This window comes from Dryobates pubescens, chromosome 1 (genome assembly GCF_014839835.1).
Source record: "Dryobates pubescens isolate bDryPub1 chromosome 1, bDryPub1.pri, whole genome shotgun sequence".
Taxonomy (NCBI): domain Eukaryota; kingdom Metazoa; phylum Chordata; class Aves; order Piciformes; family Picidae; genus Dryobates; species Dryobates pubescens.
In genome coordinates, this window is record NC_071612.1 from 4893779 (window position 1) to 4913322 (window position 19544).

A 19544-nucleotide genomic window follows, 5' to 3' on the forward strand; every position below is an offset into this window, starting at 1 on the left:
AGGAAGGAATCAAGAATCCACTGGATTAGGTTAACTGCTCGCAGAAATCCCACACCCATCGTTGACTCTGACTGCCACTTGAGAGGCCCAGATCAGACCCGGATCAGGGTCCTCAATAAGTATGCAAATTGGGAACTGCAGGGTAGACAGATACCACTTACTGAGCTGAAGCAGCAGTAACAAGCTGCAAAGGCAGACATCCTGTGACAGCAAAAGGGTAGTGGGGGAAACCAAAACATTCTCTCCCAGCCTTCACTATAGAGAAGGAAGTTGTACACTGGACTGGAATAGAAAGATGGAAAGCGACTGTGGCAGGAACTATGTCCATCCAGAATTGCTTGCGTTATGTGGACCCCTAGCAAGCCCTCTCACAGTCTGTGCTAGCCTGAGTGCCCTCTAGAATACATTTAAAGTCATTTTACAAGGACACAAGCAAACGAGTTCTCCTTTGGTTCATTAGTTTAGTTCAGAAGAAAACAGACTGGTCTGCTACCAAAAAAAGGCTCATTCCCATCAAGACCATAGGCATCTGCTGAGCTGCTGGATCTTCAACCTGTTTCTTGACCTCTTCATGCCTTTATCAGGCCCATGGAGATCAAATAAAGCAGGTCTCCTGCAAACAAGACACCTCTTCCAGGGGCATGCAGAAGGCTCACAAGTCCTCACTCCTCTCTGTGCTAGGAAGCATCCAGGCAAACCCAGTGGTCCATATATGCTGCATTCAAACACTCTTCTGACATTAAAAAGTTCTATCTCCCATACTCCAAGACAACTTACCACCACAGCACCTCACTCTCTACTACCCATACATAAAACACAACTCCTTCCACCCTAGTTGCAGGAAACGCTCTTTCCCCCCCCCCCCCTAGAGAAGCTGTCAGTCTCAATCATCAGCTGAAAAGCCATAAACCTTCTTGAATCTTCTACAGGTGAATCACAGGTAATAGATCTACTGGTAATACAGACACCCAGCACCCTCAACACAAGTCTGGAAGGAAAAACAAGCAACAGTCACTGCTTCTACAAAACAGGCTCTGCACACCTAGGGAAAGCATATTCATTACTCTAAATGCACCCCCTGAAGAGGTGGAGTTTCACAACATAAGTGACCTATTCCTGCCACATGATACTGTCCTAGTCCTGCATTGGCATTTGTCAGCATTAGATGGTTGGCTCACAATGCAGCTGGGGGTTTTTACTTGACTTACCCACCTCTACTTTCTGATTTTCCACTTTTCTGACCAGTAGGAAATCTCAGCAATAAAAGAATAATTTTCAGTGTTCAGATAATCCTTTTTCTAGAAGAAGTGAAGCACTAGCTCATGCTGTGTATGAGCTGGTTTGTCATCTTCCTCGACTGTACCAGCGATGTAACCCTCAGAAAACAAAGGCTGCCCAGGCAGCCCTCCCTCCCAGCACAGAAGCCAGCAATCAGATGGAGCATGGCACATGGCTGCTGCTGACAACACACGCAGTCTGCTGCAGTCCGTACGGGTGAAGTGCTGCCGCCAGCCTCAGATGGGTCGCGGTCTTAAGCCCTTAGCCTGGCAGACCCAGAAAGACACCTCTGACTTGCTTGTAGAAGGAAGATATCTGTATTTCAGGTTTTCAAAACAAGCAAGAATCAGGAATGAGGTCTCTGCAAGACTGGCTTCCTGAAAATGCAAACCAGATGCTAATGAATCATTCTCCAACAGTAACGAAATTATTTCTCAGTAGCAGTAGGAAAGAACTATGAACCTGACAAATAAACCCCAAAACAACAAAACCACACCAGATTTAAATGGGAACTTCATCTGTAACACATGAAAATGAGTATTCTTCAGCTGGATTTTCAGAGCCTGAGGTGTAGCATCCATTGCAGCACCATGTATCCATGGACTTCTTGAAGTTACTTGTACCCAGAAGAGGAACCAACTGCATTCAAGACATGAAGATGCACAGAGAGAGAAATACAAATACCAGTATGCACATTTTTGAACTGTAAGTCACCTAACAGAATAGCTATAAATGCAACAGACTCAAATGTTTTTGAGTCAAATTAATTGTCAGGCAAAACATAGAATTAATGCTCCAGAAAAATGACTGATTAACAGGTCCAGAAAATGACCCAGCTTTTGTGACCATTTCTGTTTTGCTCCACATGGAACACTAATTGTATCAGCTGGAGTGCTAATTTTATTACTTTCTTCACAAAAGCACCCAAAATGAAAACATTTCCAATTCATAAAGCTAGGTTCATGACATGAGTCCACTTTCATAAAAGCCCTGAAACAAAGTACTGATATAACATACTGGAGGTATGTCTCTGATACTACCTAAACAGTGTGCATATGATCTTGCACAAAAGAAGCCCTTAAGTCAGTCAGTAGCAGCAATGTACCCCCAGTTAGCAGACTGTGGCATGGAAGTAGTAGTTCTTACATGTTAGACAGCATTCAAACTGTAAGAAAGAGGGATGGGAGAGGAGCAGATAACTGATGAAGCTGAGACAATATCTATTGAGTGGAGTCTCACCACACTACAGTCATTCTGCTCACCAACAGCAAGGCAAATGTGAATACCATCAGGGACCAGCACTACTGGAGAAGTTCAAGAAAACAAGCATGGGAAGAAAAACAAGTGTTTAACAAAAAGCCTGCTTCTATTGACTAGGAGCACTCCCCAGCTTCCTCAGTGACTGTAGGTTCACATTGAGTGAATGATTGCACCAAGCCAGCCCGTTCTCCCACAACAGCACCCCGGAACAAGTGAAGGGTTTTCTTTGCAAGCATAAGCCAAAAAAAGCTGAGCACAGAAAAATACTGCAGTCTGAAGTCTGATCCCTATGCACCCAATTCATGACCTTGCAGGGCTGGAGAAGCACTGTACAGAAGCAGATACTGCTGGCTGAACTGTTAGAAGACACTGATGCCTGGTCCATAAGCACCCACTGCTGCCTCACAGCAGCCTTGGTAGCTCTTCACGCACAGTGTCCTATGCAACATTTCCTGGACGGCTGGAAGTTTCACACAGTGAAAGATCTCAAGCTTATACAACATGTCAGAAAGAGTTATGATTCAATCCCTTATCAAGAATCTCATGTTATCCAGGAACAATACAGCTTTGTCTCAGACAAGGGGAAAAAAAAAATAAGCCTTTGAAAACTGTCAGCTTTGTTGAAACTTTCCTGTTCTCCTACTTCAGAATACTAACACCCAAAAGCGATTGGGTGCCTTGCTGGTAGCAGATCAATTCATTAAAGTACTTCTACAGACCACAGTGCAGAAGTAAATGCATAGTCTAGGTGTTGCACTTCTACTTTAGCTTCTGTCTTAAAGTGATGAATTATGCCAATGTTTCTGCATCACCTGACTTCTCCAGAGCTCTTCTAGCTGTGCTTCAATTTATTAAAGTTTAGAAAATGAAAGCCATGCAAAAAACTGCTCTTTCTTTCCCTCCTTCATGTTTCTCCATCTTCTCACCATCACCTTCAAACTTTAAGACCAAAGATCAGCTCAGTCCAAATTCAAACCTGGAAAATTTCTCACCGAAGGCCTGGCTTCTTTCTTCACAACAGGACAACAAAGCTGAAGGGAGAAGATTCTCATCCAACCTGCAATTTCCAGCTTCACCCTAAACCAGGAATTTGGTCACCTCAGAAGCCTCTTCCAAACCTCCACCAGCTCAACTCTGACTTGCCAGCGACAGAAGGCTGCCGACTGCCAGAAACAGGCACCAAACGCTAATGTTTATCGCTGCACTGGGGAAGGGGCACAGTGTCAGTGCACACAGGAAGGATGCCAAGGGCAAGCTGCTCTGTGTAAGACTTTACAGGAGTTGTAAAAGAAGTCTGAAATATTTACACAGGGCTGGACAAAATTAGATTCTGAAAGTAGAACACAGAAGTAATGCCATCACATTAAACACACATCTGTTCATGTTCTGGAAGAGAGCAAGATAAATGGAGATAGAAGGGAAAAAAAGAAGTTATCTCCTGAGTTCTTTACACTCCAAGATAAGCAAAATTCTCACACTTCTGAAATGTGAGAGAGAGTCTGGCACTCTTTAGGACAAAACAATATCAAAAGAATTTGCAAAGAAGCTCTGCAGGTGCCTTGCTGGGTTTAAAGAGCTCTAAAACAACTGCATCTCAATTTGCTTCCCTAGATAAGCTAAGTTGTTTGAAGAGTTGGAAGTTTCATCTCCCTGCAGCAGAAAATCTTTTCAACCTTGCCACTCTGACAGTTGCTAATTCAAACAGAAATCTTTCCTAAAAGCTCAAACCCCACCATCTTTAGTAGAGCTTACATTCTACAGAAATTGCTCATGCATATTTATGTTGCATGCCTATCTCATGGGTTCAGTTCACTTTTCTCCAAGGGATGGCCTATTTTTTTGGAGGTATGTTTCAATCATCACCTTCTGCAGAGATATGGTATCAGGAATTTAAAACCAAGAGTCATCATATGATACTCAAGGAGATTCAACCGAGAATGAGTTGGAGATGGTATGATTTAGTTGGAGCCAACATCCCATGGCTTTGCAGCAAGCTGACAGTCCCTGTTAGATCAGGGTTGCACTGAAATGTCTGGCCGAGATGAACACCAACCAGGCATAAAGAAATGCAGCTTCCATTTCTTGTCTCTCCCTTAATCAAAGGGTTTTATACAAATAGATTTAAGCAAATAGGATTAATCTTGAGAAGCCTTTCTTTTAGTCCATGAACAGTTTTACTTAGTTCTAGAAGGAAAGGATGAACTCAGAAAAGCATTGCTTTGTGTGTTGCACCAAAATTTCTGAAGACACACTTTCAAATTCTTCACAACAGTAAAAACACCTCTGAAATTGCTGCTGCTGGTGAGCAGCTATGGGCAAAGCAGAGAGTGAACTGAGTTGGTGGTAGAGAAGAGCAACACCTTAGAAAGAAACCATCATTTGCGTTGAATAATTTTGCTGAAGAAAAAAAAAAACCACCTTCAGAGATGTTTTACTTAAGGGTACTGAGGGAAATGAAGTGAAGAAAAAAATATATTAGGAATTAAGAAGACATAAAAAGGCAACCAAAAAGCTTTTTTTGGATCACATGTTCTCCTTTGCTTTGTTGTACCTCTCTTTTAAGCAGACTTCCGACATGCAGCCCTGGTCAAACACTCCTGAGCTTGCAGAGGCTTGAGCCACGATTAACACCACCTGCCACAAAACACCCCAAGTGTTTCAAGTTTTGCAGCAAAGACCTCCATATCTGTTACAGGCTTCTGAGCATTAGAAGCTGTTTTCAAAACTGAACTCAAATTATTTTTGCTTCTTATGAAAAACAGACAAAATTGACCACAAAATCAGACACCCTGGTTTTTTGGTGTTGGTTTTTTTTTTGCCCTGGGTTCCATGGAGCTTAAAAAAAAGTGACCCCTCCACTTCCAGGTCTCCCTCCCAGTATTGTTTACAATTTGTCTGACAGGTCAGCCCCTCTCCTAACTACAGATTGCAGGCTGCACAGGGGGAGGGCGGGGAAAAAATGCAATTTAGAGTCTGCAGTCTTGGTATCATGGAAAGGTCTTGACAAACAGCACTGCAGGAGCTCTGCTTTATCACAAGGCTTTAATCTGTATCCCGTCATTCACCCTCTGGCATGCAGAGACCTGGTGTCAGCCTGCAAATGTAGAAGCATATTTAGGAGGCAGAGTGCAGTTTGGGAATGACAAATACTGCTGGTGTTATACACACCGCTGGTGAAGCCATCAGTGCACAACCTAGTTGGCCACATACTGAAGAAAGGGGACCTTGGGTTAAATTCTAACTCCTTCTCTGCACTTCCACGCTGCTTTAATCCACCAGCTCTCCTACACAGGACAGCAACAATTCCAGCTGCAAGCTGCCAACAAACAGGATCAGTAGGACTCAGCGAGGGAATCTCAACATACGTATTTCTCAAGCTGTTAGGCTATTCTTCCTGAGGAGATTCAGAACTAAATTATATATAAAAAAGAAAGACTTAAGCAAGATGGCATGCCAGAAGGCATTATCACAAAATAGCTACGAGATTCCTTCTCTGAAAGATTTAGAGCGAAAGAAATGCAGCAATAAAGCTGAAAGATGGCACACACAAGATTGATAGGAGATTCCCCAGCTGTACTCACTGCAGCTATTCTTCCTAACACAACACGGTGTCTGAGAGCACCAGTGCCCAGTGCATGCTGCACTGTGTCCCCCCTGCACTGCCAAAACTCCCAGCAACACAACCCACTGCTGCACTTGGCTCAGATCCTGCCTAGGAGCTTATCCAACAAAAGCCAGAAGTGGACAATTCCTTCTGGTTGATAGAAAGGAGGATGCAGAAGACACTCAGGAAGCAAGTGGTAGGCAGGTAATAACCTGAATCCACAGAATCATGACCAGTGGCTCAGGAGATAAGGCACCCAACCGGAAAACGCCAGTGTGTGTGCACAGCCACAGCAGCACACACATGCAGAGCACAGGGCTCAGGTAAGCTTGCAGCAAGTAATCCCTGCTCAGTCCCAAATAACACATCTCTTTCCTTGACAGTTCCAGCTTCTAAGAGTGTTTTTCTTTTGTTCTAAGAAGATGAAGAGAATGAAGATAAGCTTTGTGATACAGCTGTTCACAGTACACAACATCACTCATTTCCGCGGCACCATCCTCAACAGGCGCAGCACACAGATGTGGCAACGCGCGTCGGCTGCTCCGCACCGCTCCCGTGATACATAGAATACATAGAATAAACCAGGTTGGAAGGGACCTTCAAGATCGTGTCCAACCCATCAACCAATCCAACACCACCCAAACAACTAACCCACAGCACCAAGCACCCCATCAAGTCTTCTCCTGAAAACCTCCAGTGATGGCGACTCCACCACCTCCCCAGGCAGCCCATTCCAATGTGCAATCACTCTTTCTGTATAGAACTTTTTCCTAACATCTAGCCTGAACCTCCCCTGGCGCAGCCTGAGACTGTGTCCTCTTGTCCTGGTACTGGCCGCCTGGGAGAAGAGACTAACATCTGTCTGTCTACAACCTCCCTTCAGGTAGTTGTAGAGGGCAATAAGGTCACCCCTGAGTCTCCTCTTCTCCAGGCTAAGCAACCCCAGCTCCCTCAGCCTCTCCTCGTAGGGCTTACGTTCCAAACCCCTCACCAACTTCGTTGCTCTTCTCTGGACTCATTCCAGCAAGTCAACCTCCTTCCTGAACTGAGGGGATCCCGCTGTCCAGCTGCACGTTGGTAACATGAAATGCTGAAGGCCTGTTCTGGCAGACTTGGGGCCTGCCTCTACCTCCCACCAAGATCATACTCATCGACAGCTGTGAACAGATTTTTCTGCTCGCTGCAGTCATGCTGGCTGTAGGATACACTTAAGGCGTGAATCACAGAGAATCGTGTGGGCTACATTCAGCCTTCGCATTTGGAGCTCATTTTTCCAACCAAGAGGAGAATTTTGCCAGTCCTGGGAAGGAAATAACAAAACCCATTTCTCCCCTCAGATGACTTCATGAAGTTGTCACAAGGTTGCAAGGCCCAGGCTCCCCAGCCAGCTCTCCTTATCTTGCTGCCCAGAAGTCTATGGGGTTTTTTTTTAACAGGAAAAAAAAAAAAAGAGCTTTAGAAGCCAAAATAAAACACACAGTGAAAACAGCTCTGGACAGCTTCGTGGTGGCATCATGACATCCATGGCTTGGATGGGAGCACACTGCGATGGATTAGGAACTGGCTGGAGGGCCGAGCCCAGAGAGTGGTGGTGAATGGTGCCACATCCAGCTGGCAGCCAGTCACCAGTGGTGTGCCCCAGGGATCAGTACTGGGCCCCATGCTCTTTAACATCTTTATTGATGATCTGGACGAGGGCATCGAGTCCATCATCAGTAAATTTGCTGACGACACCAAGCTGGGGGCAGGAGTTGATCTGCTGGAGGGTAGAGAGGCTCTGCAGAGGGACCTCGACAGGCTGGGCAGATGGGCAGAGTCCAACGGCATGAGATTTAACACATCCAAGTGCCGGGTTCTGCACATTGGCCACAGCAACCCCATGCAGAGCTACAGACTGGGGTCAGAGTGGCTGGAGAGCAGCCAGGCTGAGAGGGACCTGGGGGTGCTAGTCGACGGTAGACTGAACATGAGCCTGCAGTGTGCCCAGGCAGCTAAGAGGGCCAATGGCATTCTGGCCTGCATCAGGAACAGTGTGGCCAGCAGGAGCAGGGAGGTCATTCTGCCCCTGTACACTGCACTGGTTAGGCCACACCTCGAGTACTGTGTCCAGTTCTGGGCCCCTCAGTTTAGGAAGGAGGTTGACTTGCTGGAACGAGTCCAGAGAAGAGCAACAAAGTTGGTGAGGGGTTTGGAACATAAGCCCTACGAGGAGAGGCTGAGAGAGCTGGGGTTGCTTAGCCTGGAGAAGAGGAGACTCAGGGGTGACCTTATTACTCTCTACAACTACCTGAAGGGAGGTTGTAGACAGACGATGTTGGTCTCTTCTCCCAGGCAAGCAGTACCAGAACAAGAGGACACAGTCTCAGGCTGCGCCAGGGGAGGTTCAGGCTGGATGTTAGAAAAAAGTTCTATACAGAAAGAGTGATTGCCCATTGGAATGGGCTGCCTGGGGAGGTGGTGGAGTCGCCATCACTGGAGGTTTTCAGGAGAAGACTTGATGGGGTGCTTGGTGCCGTGGGTTAGTTGTTTGGGCGGTGTTGGATTGGTTGATGGGTTGGACGCGATGATCTTGAAGGTCTCTTCCAACCTGGTTTATTCTATGTATTCTATGTATTCTCTTAGGCAACAACATCATTGTTGTATAGATCTTCCAGGATGTTTCCACTTGGGAACAAAAAGCAGGTAAAGCACCATGGCAAGGCTCAAACGTGTGTGCTCCTAAGGCTTCCGTCAGACTGGGTGTCCCACGTGATGTTGGCTTGATATTAAAGCACAGAAGATGATAAAGATATAAGCCTGCATGTCCTAAGTAATCTAGGGTCTCCTGGTACTTTGAAATGGTGTGCTATCACTGCCAAACAGCACCAAGAGAAGTCAAACTCGCCTATCAGGAACTACCATTTCTAATAACTTATAGTAACTATAACTTATTAGTTATTAGCTTCTTAGCTACTTATTAGCTTATTACCTACCATTTCCAACAAGTTATAGTAACTATAACTTATTAGTTATTAGCTTCTTATTAGCTTATTACCTACCATTTCTAATAAGTTATAGTAACTATAACTTATTAGTTATTAGCTTCTTAGCTACTTATTAGCTTATTACCTACCATTTCCAATAAGTTATAGTAACTATAACTTATTAGTTATTAGCTTCTTAGCTACTTACTAGCTTATTACCTACCATTTCCAATAAGTTATAGTAACTATAACTTATTAGTTATTAGCTTCTTATTAGCTTATTACCTACCATTTCCAATAAGTTATAGTAACTATATTAGTTATTAGCTTCTTATTAGCTTATTACCTACCATTTCTAATAAGTTATAGTAACTATAACCTATATAACACAACTAATAAGTTAACTATAAGTTATTAGTAAGCAGTATGTGTTTGAATATATTTACCAGTGCCTGTTCTTATGGGCATTGAACATAACATTCTCAAACCCTGCTCTTATGGACGTGTATTGGAGTATTCCAAGGGGCTTTAATACTTCCAAGGTACTTAGACACAGCTAGTCTTTTTATGTCTGCCATTTTATGTTTCATTCAGTCATGATGGCATGAGAAAGGATGACTACACAACACTGCAGGCCTGGGGGCTGGGGTTTGCACAGCAGTGGAGGGAGGCAAGCAGGCCGGTGTCCTGACATCTGGCTCCTTGCAGACTTCTTGCACTTGCATTGAGCAGGCATTCTGTGAGTGCCAGCTCCTCCGGGTAGAGCTGCTCGTGCAGGCTGCCAATCTCCACGCACATGACTCTGGATCTGCTAAAGATGGCATTTGAAAAGGACTGCTGCCAGCATTCACCCAGCAGCTCCACAAACTAACTGTTCTGTGTCAGCGCAATTTGAGTGTGCGGAACAGTTTCAGAGGGCCCCGTTTTTATGAGCAAATACTGATTTGGTTGCATTAAAAGACATGACAGCAATAAGGCATACAAGAATATAGGAGAGAGTGGTTTATCTCTGAAATAGCAGTAGTAGTAACATGGGCTAATAGATTCAGAACTATGTCATGAAATCAAATGTTTTGGGGGTTGGGTTTTTTTTGCATCTAGCAAGTTTCATTCTTCCAAGGACAGGGCTAAAAAACCCATCACAAGCTGTTATTTCAAGGAGTAAGGGAAATAAGCTTTTTGCTGTCTGGCAGATATTAGCAGATTACTCATATTAGTGAGCTGAAAACTCTAAGTTCTTCAGTTTTACAACTCCTTTGGTTTTAGTGGAAAGACTACACCAGCATCAATTGCTCTGTCAAACACCACCACCATCTTTCCTTGTTACTTTTTAAGCACAGAAGTAGCTTCCTCATGACTGACAATCAGCTTCTAAGAAGACTTTAAAAGTCAAGGTAACATTTCCCCCCCCCCCCCCCCCCAAATCTGTTCTTGCAGTTGTTTCATCTGGCAGTTTACATCGTCAGTTTAAAAAAACAGAAACTAGTGCCAGTTATTTGGAACATCACAGATATTCCAAGACTTGTAGAGAAACCCTCAGCAAAGGCAAGAAGTGTCATTCACAAACAAAAACAATATGATGACATCAAAACACTCAACTGCTAGCCACTGACAGGGTCAACTTTGTTTATGCAACTGTTTAGTATCATCCTGCCAGCAGGAGCAGGGAAGTCATTGTGCCCCTGTACTCTGCACTGGTTAGGCCACACCTTGAGTACTGTGTCCAGTTCTGGGCCCCTCAGTTTAAGAAGGACATCGAGACACTTGAGTGTGTGCAGAGAAGGGCAACAAGGCTGGGGAGAGGCCTCGAGCACAAGCCCCACGAGGAGAGGCTGAGGGAGCTGGGGTTGTTCCGCCTGGAGAAGAGGAGGCTCAGGGGAGACCTTATTGCTGTCTACAACTACCTGAAGGGTGTTTGCAGCCAGGAGGGAGCTGGTCTCTTCTCTCAAGCAACCAGCACCAGATCAAGAGGACACAGTCTCAAGCTGTGCCAGGGAAAGTTTAGGCTGGAGGTGAGGAGAAAGTTCTTCACCGAGAGAGTCATTCATCATTGGAATGTGCTGCCCAGGGAGGTGGTGGAGTCACCATCCCTGGAGGTGTTCAAGAGGGGATTGGACATGGCACTTGGTGCCATGGTTTAGTCATGGGGTCTGCGGTGACAGGTTGGATTTGGTGATCTTTGAGGTCTCTTCCAGCCTCGGTGATTCTGTGATCCTGTTTGTATGCACATAGTGATTCTACTACTCCAAGAGCCACAAATCGCTCAGTAATGACTGACAGAGGGATCTTGAGAACATTGCTGTACAATTTTAATTCATTATTTTTGAAAGATATTGGATTTTAGAGGTATACCTACTTTTTTAAAACAGAACTGCTGTAAATCCTGCAGGCAATGCATGCCATTCTGCTTTCATGAGTACTGTCCTTAACAAGCATTGACTGTTGGTCAAGTGACCTTCCAAGGAATTAGAAATGATCTGCTTCAATTCACAGGCCTTAAGATCAGAGAATCACAGTTCTGGATTTTCTTCTGGCATGTTTCAACAGAGATAGTCTGTCCTAATTTTAGTCTGTGTATTTACTGAACCCTTCACCAACAGACCTCCAGATTAACAGTACTAATCAGGGCAAAAACACTTTGTCCTCTTGAAAAGCAGGGATCAACTACCCACTAAAACCTCACTCTACTCACTAAAATCAAAATAAGAAGGAATTTTGAGTACCACTCATGAAGTCCCTCCAGCTTCCAGATATTTCTGCTATAACCCCTATTGTAGTTGCAGGCCTACTACCCAGCACAGTTGGTTGTATCTGCTGCTACCTTGTCTGTACTCATTTTTCTACTCCAAATTCCCCACCTGGTGAAGAGTCAGAAGAATTCAAGGTAAAAGTTTCCTAACATAGTAAGAGATACACAGGCATACACCTGCCTGCATGGTGGGTTTCATGCTTTTATCAGACTTAACTAATTTTTACTCTAATTGTGGTAGATGAAAACCCAGGGGTTTGTTGACTAGACTGTCACTTTCAATGCTGCATTCAAACTTGCAAATGCAGGGTGCTCAGACCTGACCTGATGATAACCAGCCAAGCAAGGTTTGTTCAATTGCCTCTTCAGCTTCAGTGGAACAAGGTCAGCTGTAACTTGCAAGGAATGGAAAGGTAGCCAAGAGAGTTTTCAAGGAAGATCACCCTTTTACCTTCATGCTTTTGAAAAAATAGGATTTCAACCATCAGCCTGAAATAGCTGAATAAAACAGTTAAAAACCCCAAATACTGAGGGTTAATGAGCAGAGGAAATGAAACACTATTTAATTACTAGCTAATAAACAGTACAGATTGCAAGTACAAAGACATAAAGCTCTGAATACCTGTTTCTGCTCTTAGAGGCGTGTATATGACATCACAGAGAAGAAACACACTCAGTACACCCCTCCAGCTTAACTTTCAGAAAGTGAAGAGCCTAATGACAACATATAGTGGCAGAACAACAAAAGATGTCTTTGAACTCATTTATCACATTATTTTCTTCTGCTTTTCAGGAAATTGTATTAGTTCACTTCTTGTGACAGCAACTTGCTCAGATACCATGTCATGCATTGCCTTCAACACCATACCTCCTGAAGGCAGTCTTTAACTTACCTTCATCCTTCCCTGTCAGAGGCAACTAGTCTGCCTTAAATGTGAGCTAGTGCTGAAAAGCACTATGTATCCAGTAGCTATCACAAGGTAAAGGAGAAGAAATCAACAAAATGAACTAGGATGCTTCAAAAGAACCACCAACACTAGCCAAAAAACCCCAAAGACATTGTAGAAGGTAGTCTTCAAAAGAAAGAAACAATTTTTAGAGCTCAAGAAAATTGGAGGAAAGAAGTCAATACAATTCTTACAAGAGGCTGCTCCTGTTTATTGATATCCATTCAGTTAGTGGAAAATAATGATAACAAACAGTTCACCATGTTCTATTCAATTTCCTCTTTCTCTACGCTTGCTAATTCAAGACAAATTCTTTCCACCACAGTTTGTCTCAGAAACTAACAAAATGACAAGTTTCCTTGCTGGAAGAGAGGGGAAGGAAGAAACAGGGTTGCTCAAGTATTGTAAGAAAGGATGCCAGGAAACAAAAAGCACATGCTGCACATACACAACAGATTTCCAAGGAAAGTGCAATTCTTGCACCACTCTTGCTAGTGAAGAGAGTTCATGTGGCACTTCAAGAGGCAACAACAGTGTGTGGCTTACAAGACCAGAGTTTTTCAGGTTTCCACTCATATTTATTTTTTACCTCCTCCTGCACAAAAATGCATGACACTACTTTCTAGCAAATATGCAAGTATAGTCTTGATATAAAAGGAACCTAAAATGCTCTCTCCTTAGGTCACATTTAGAGTGGGATTCAAGCTAGCAGAATGCTATTATCTGGTCAGCTACAATATCTGCTCAATAAGACCTTCAGAGTTCTTGGAAATTTTATTTTGACTTAGGAAGTCTGTCTTACAGACTGAACAAAGTAGTGCTTCTGTTAATTTAATTCAAGAGAACAATATGGCAGGGGTCACCTTTTTGAAGGGTGCTCCAGTTGAAGGCAAACAGTAAGGAGCAGAAAAGCTGTTCTAAATCCTCACTTAATTGCTAAGAAGCAAGAGCAACTGGCAGCTGGATCAAAAGTGCTGACCCACTCCTCTCATTTGTTCTTTCCTTTTCCCTCCCTTTTCTGACAATCTGCAGGGAACAGCAAGTATTCAGAGCTCAAAATGCACATTTTTAAGAAATCACAGCTAGGAGTGGCAGTCAAGAAAGCAAGGAAGTAAAAATTTCCTCAGGTGCTGAATGCTGGAAACAAGCACAACAGGCAACACAATCAGCTAGAGACACAGTAAAAACCATGGCTGCACTTTAGTGCCTATTGTTTACAGGCTTCACAGTCCTTGGGCTTTTATGGTTATGCTGTTCCTATAGGATGCTGATGTGCAAATAAGGATCTAGAGATCCCCCCTCCTATTTTTTTAAAATTAGGTTTGGTTCAGACTAAATGAATGGGAAAAAAAATCTATCCAATAGGGGTTTTATGCATTGTGGCTACCTGTCCTGCTTTCAAAGTTTTTTCCAGAGAAGAGGAGGCACCAGAAGACCAGTTACAAAGTAGATGCATTAATAATTTCAACCTGGTGTCAACATCTAGAGCTTCAAAAATTCTGCTCTCCTCTTACCTGCACTGTGACCAAAGCACACTGACAAGGTAGAGGAAACTTCCTCTATCACTAGTCTGCACTAAAGTAATCAATTGCACAAAAAGAAGGAGAACTTCACAAAAGTCTTACTGAGTATAACACCATGGAGCTGACTCAGAGTGTGACTCTTTTGTGATGAATTAGTCACCACAAGAGCTGGCAAGTTCATTGTACTTTAATTGCTGTCACTGCAACAGTAGGGTTAATACCTGGCATGACAGCTGATTTCTCTTTGAAAGTCTATGATTATGCTCTCAGAACCAACAAAGAAAGGTGGTTTTGTTAGAATTACAGAGTTTTAGCATGTCTTCCTATCTGTCAGTTATCTTCTCAAACAGATGTTTTAATCTGCACCATTTATCATTTGATGTGTTTTCTATATATCCTCATTGTTTTAATGCAAAGAGTTACAACTTAGGAATTATGGTCATGAAGTTTAGTTCTGTCAACACAAAATAAAATTGCAAGAGTCAACATTCAGTTAGGAAGATATTTTTTAGGCCCCAGAATCAGTACACGACAATTGTAAACCTTTAAGTAAGTTCTGAACCAGGGACCTTCAATAATGTTCCTCCAACCCCCCACATCAGTAATATTGCCACAGCTTTGGTTGCAAACTGTATGCTCAACATTTGCCTTTTCAATCAAAGACTTACTTTGCAGCTGTGTTAATGCAGAAACCTTTCCTCACCTTTAACGTGGCAGCCAAGCTGGCCATGTGTTCATTCAGAGTGCTCTCCGACTCCTTGTAAGTCAGGCAGGTGAACTGATATTCCTCTGGATCAAAGGCATCTGCTCCCTGCTGCTCCACGTCGTTAGCTACCCCATCATAATAATCCTCAATATCCCCAGGATCCTCATCCTCTTCCTCCTCCTCGCAATTAGGGTCATAATCCTCTTCATTGCTGTCAGAGCCCTGGCTGTTCATGTCCACGGACATCTTAATGCCCTGTCAAACTGCAGACCAGGAAAGCAATTGCAGCTTCTTTTTCTCCTCCAAACTTTATCGTTCTTTTGATTTCATCTGAGCTCTGTATCCTAAGGGGGGGAAAAACAGTTTTTTCTGTTGCCTAAGAAATTGTTAAGAGAGGCCACGTCAATATCATACAGGTGATCAAACAGCCAGGAACGGACCAACTCAGCAGCCCAGCTAAAGAAGACTTCGCTGTGTGCATCCCTGCTTTGTATCCACTGTGACTCTTGCACCTGCAAAGCCAAGGCTCCTTTTACAGCCAAGGTCTAGAACCTCAGAGGGTGGCTTATCACACTACATTCTAGCCTTCCTAGCATCCTGTGGGCCCTGACACTTTTGACATTTGGAAAGCGGCTGCATAACCACTACAGATCTTGTCAGAGATACGACAAAATTTATTACATTGTTTTTACCAGCAGTCTGAAGTGCAGCAGGAAGGCATCATATTCATTTAACCAGCAGGAAAAAACACAAACCCCTTAACTATGACCACAGCGGCTAGACAGACAACGTGTGACACTGTGCAAGTCCATACTGTTTCAGAATCACAGACGTTCAGTGGGACTTGGGAAAACAGAAGCAGCAAACAGATCTCTCACATACACCCTAAGCAACAGTCCTCCATAACATGTGGAAAGAAATGTGAAATCAGTTAAACACTTTAAGTATGTTCTACTGGATGTGATGTGGCTTGGGCCTTATATCTGAGGGGAGAAATAACATTAATTCTCTCACTTTATTCCCTTCCCAACACACACTTGTTACCTGCTGAGTGTAGAAATCTCTGCCCGAGTGTTGACAGCAGCTATTCAAGAAAAACCAGAGCAGGCAACCCTTTTGTTTTCTTAAAGATTGTAACTGGTATTGGAAAGTTCACACATTTAACTTCACTTAGCTGAACTACAAACCTCCACTTGTGCAACTAAATTGCATGAATTCAAGTTTTAGGAGGTTCAGCAGCAGAGCCTGTATCAACCTTGAATCGTGGCCATCTCACGTCTAGTCACAAATTTTCCTTTAACCAAATAATTTAAGTTTCAAGAGGGGATGGCAAATACAAAGGACTTAAAGCATTGCTGCAACCTTGTTTCACATATAAAAACATGTATCTGAAATCAAAGCTGTATTTTCCACAAGCAGCACACGTTGGTTTGCTTACACGTTTACATTGCTACCTTGCTGCTCTGTTACTCAGATGTATTCCCACAGGATCACAGATTCCTAGCTACTGGGGGAACCACCATCAAGCTTTAAGAATCCCAACTTTAAAGCATGGGAAACATCAACTACAAATTTTCATCATTTTTCCTCAACTTGTTTTCTCTTTTCAGTAGCCTAATCAAACAGCACAGAATAACCAGGAAGAGATGAGATGTACAATTAGTTTGAGGCCCTGCAGCAATTTCAGCAGAGAAGCCTCCAGTGAGGGAGGATGAAGGCTAGCAGCTAAATTATGTTACCCCTTGAATTCTGGTCTCCATTTGTTTCATTTGCCTCTCAATTCCTTAGTTGTCCACACAAACACTTAGTAGCACACAAACACTTTATCACACTGCTCCCCATTGACAGGCAGAGTTTCATACTGGAAGGAGACAGATGTGAAATCTGATTTGACAGACACAAGGCAAACCCATACTGACCCTCCCTCTACCCTGCTCAGAGTTCATGATTCCATTGTGGCTTCAACCTGCATCACGCTGGCCTCTTGCACAGAAGTAGTAACAAGCCTTTACTTATTAAAAACAATATTAAAGGACTAACTTATTAGAGAATCCAAACCCACTTGCACAGTGTGCAATAGCTTTGTTCAGCCCACCTCAGAGCATCACAAAGCTCAAGCATGTTCCACCAGCCAGGAAACTTCTCAAACTTGCTCAGATCATCCCACATTCCAGTAAGACAAAAAAACCCAAACAAGCAAAAATCAAAACCAAACCAACCAACAAACAAACACCCCCACACAAACAACCAACCCAACACAAAAAGCTGGGTCCATTTTCTGTCTCAGCACATAGTGAATCTTGTCCAAGTGATGTTTTTAGCTCTAAGCAGAATAAGGGGCCTCACCAGTATCTCAGCAGCTCAATACCAGTTGCTGGGGAGGGGATTCAGAAGAGTGCAGAGCTGTTCATTTGTGCCACTAACATACTTATTTGAACAAACAGAGGAACTGTTTGCATGGGCAAATGGGATACATCAAGCAGAAAACAGTCTCTGGACTGGATGGCTTTTGGGACCCCGTCAACATTCTCACTGAGAGCTCACTTCCAGCATAACTAAACGTCAGATGGACACGTGTGAAGAAAGAGGAGGGCTAAGGCACAAGCTCTGTGGACAAAGCAAGGCAGGGCAGTGAGGTAGAGAACTCAGCCCACCTAACAAACAGCCTAATGCCCTCATTCATAACCAAACCATGAGCTCTCTGAATACAAACTAAGACAAGACACAGTTAATACTTGATAGCACTGGTTTTTAAGCCAATAAAGACATTAAGCTCGAAACAGAGGGTTACAAAAGCAAGGAGTATTTAGATTAAATAATTACCATAATTCCAAAATTCAGATTATGAAGTTTCAAACCATATTTAGATCACTTTCTTATCCAAAGGAGGATGAGGTCTTTATCACCTTCATCCATGATACTTCCTCATCTTCACTAACAGTGACAAAATTTAATCTCACCTCTTCCTCCAGCCTCCCTGCAGGAACTCACAAGCACATCCAGCCCTATGGTCTGCTACCTATTGGCTCCAACAGAGATGCCCCCTTGCTAACTCCTGCTTACCAGCACAATTCTTCTAAACAAGGTCTTTTGAAACAGAATGCCTTCAAATATGACACCACCAGATTCTCTCTGACCTCCCCACTATCAGACAGAGTGAATTATGTGATCCCATCTCATATCTTATCCTACTACATCATCCTTTTCTGATTCCTGCCCTGTCTACCTCTGTCAGATTTTTCTAGTAAGTTTTTTGAAGAAGGGTCCTTTTTGTCTCCTGTTAATATTTCACACATTTGAGACATCTTTTTTTTTTCACTTCATCATTAGTAACTCTGAAACAGAGACAGCACAACTCAAATTTGCCTCCTGAACTACTTACCCATGTAAACTTCAAACAGATCTTTTCTCTGCAACCACCTACAATCCCAACTCCACACTTGCTATCAATGTTAGCCACATCTCTATGTCGCTCAAACCCGTAATCTGTGGATCATCAATTGCTTCTTTGCACACATAGCATGTGTGCCTTGCCATGTCCTTCCCTACTGAGGTTTTTGATAGTATTTTTTCATACCAAGAGCAAAAAACTAGAACACCACCCCCCATCCTTTTCACCACAGATGACTCTGCAGAGACCTCCTTGCAGCCATATCACACATCCCCCACGAATCTGCATGCTCTCCTCCCACTCCCCAGTCTTTGTTCATACTATCACGACTGCCTTGTCCTTCCCAACTCATCTAATCCATTTTATTTCTGCCCTTTCTAATCTATCATCACTTTTAGCAAGTTATTGTACACATACCTACATAACGCTTCCTCCCACGGTATCACTGGGCTCGGACAGAAAGGTACCCAGTCCATTTAAGTTACCTCAGGTCCATTTCTTTTGTAATCCGTGCAAGACTCAATCCTCCTGTACGCGTCCTGAACAAACAGAACACCGCATACTCGTAGGAGGAAAGCCCAGAGAAAATGGGGAAAAGGGAGCTGTTGAAGAAAAGCCTCAACGGTGGCGGGGCGAGGAGGGAGCCACGGCCCACTCGCAACCCGTTCCTAGCACGGGACTGATAGCTCACGGGCTGCGGTTTCTCTCCAGGGCAGCCCGACCTCGGCACCGGCTGCGGGCGCAGCGCTGTGGGGCGCCAGACTGAGCAGAAGTTACAGAGAAGCGGCACCGAGTCCCTCACACCAGGCTCGGGCCGCCCCGGTTCTCGCCGCCTCCCGCTGAGGAACACGGGCCCGACAAGCGGCGGCAGCATTCGACGGGCGCCCCCAGATCCCCAGGACAGGCCGCTCCACTGGAAGCCCCATCGCCGCCTTCCCCTCGCAGCGCGGCCCAGCCCTCCTGCACTTACCGGGCGCCGCGGAAATCAGCCGGGCGGGGGAGGCAGGGAGCGGCGCGCCGGGCTCCTCCTGCCGGGCCGCCACTGCCTGCACGCCGGAAGCACCGGCCTCCGTGTGCCGTCACTTCCGCCGGGCGGGGCCGGAGCCGCCGGGGCGGGTTGGAC

At 44.2% G+C, this 19544-nt stretch overlaps 1 protein-coding gene across 4 annotated transcripts in view; it reads right to left on the bottom strand.

Annotated features, from left to right (window-relative positions):
• Positions 1-19515, bottom strand: part of ARIH2 (ariadne RBR E3 ubiquitin protein ligase 2) — a 33766-nt gene extending 14251 nt beyond the window's left edge. Inside the window, exons 1-2 of one of the 4 annotated variants that reach the window (XM_054180549.1) lie at positions 19392-19515; positions 15028-15374 (exon numbers count right to left, since the gene is read on the bottom strand). In XM_054180549.1, coding sequence (XP_054036524.1) covers positions 15028-15276 — 249 coding nt within the window. In that variant the 5' untranslated portion in view covers positions 15277-15374; positions 19392-19515. Of the gene's footprint in view, positions 1-3514; positions 3574-15027; positions 15807-19391 lie in introns of those variants that run through there. The other 3 variants (XM_009905920.2, XM_054180567.1, XM_054180574.1) reach the window with 3 other exon arrangements.
• Positions 19516-19544: the final 29 nt, after the last annotated feature.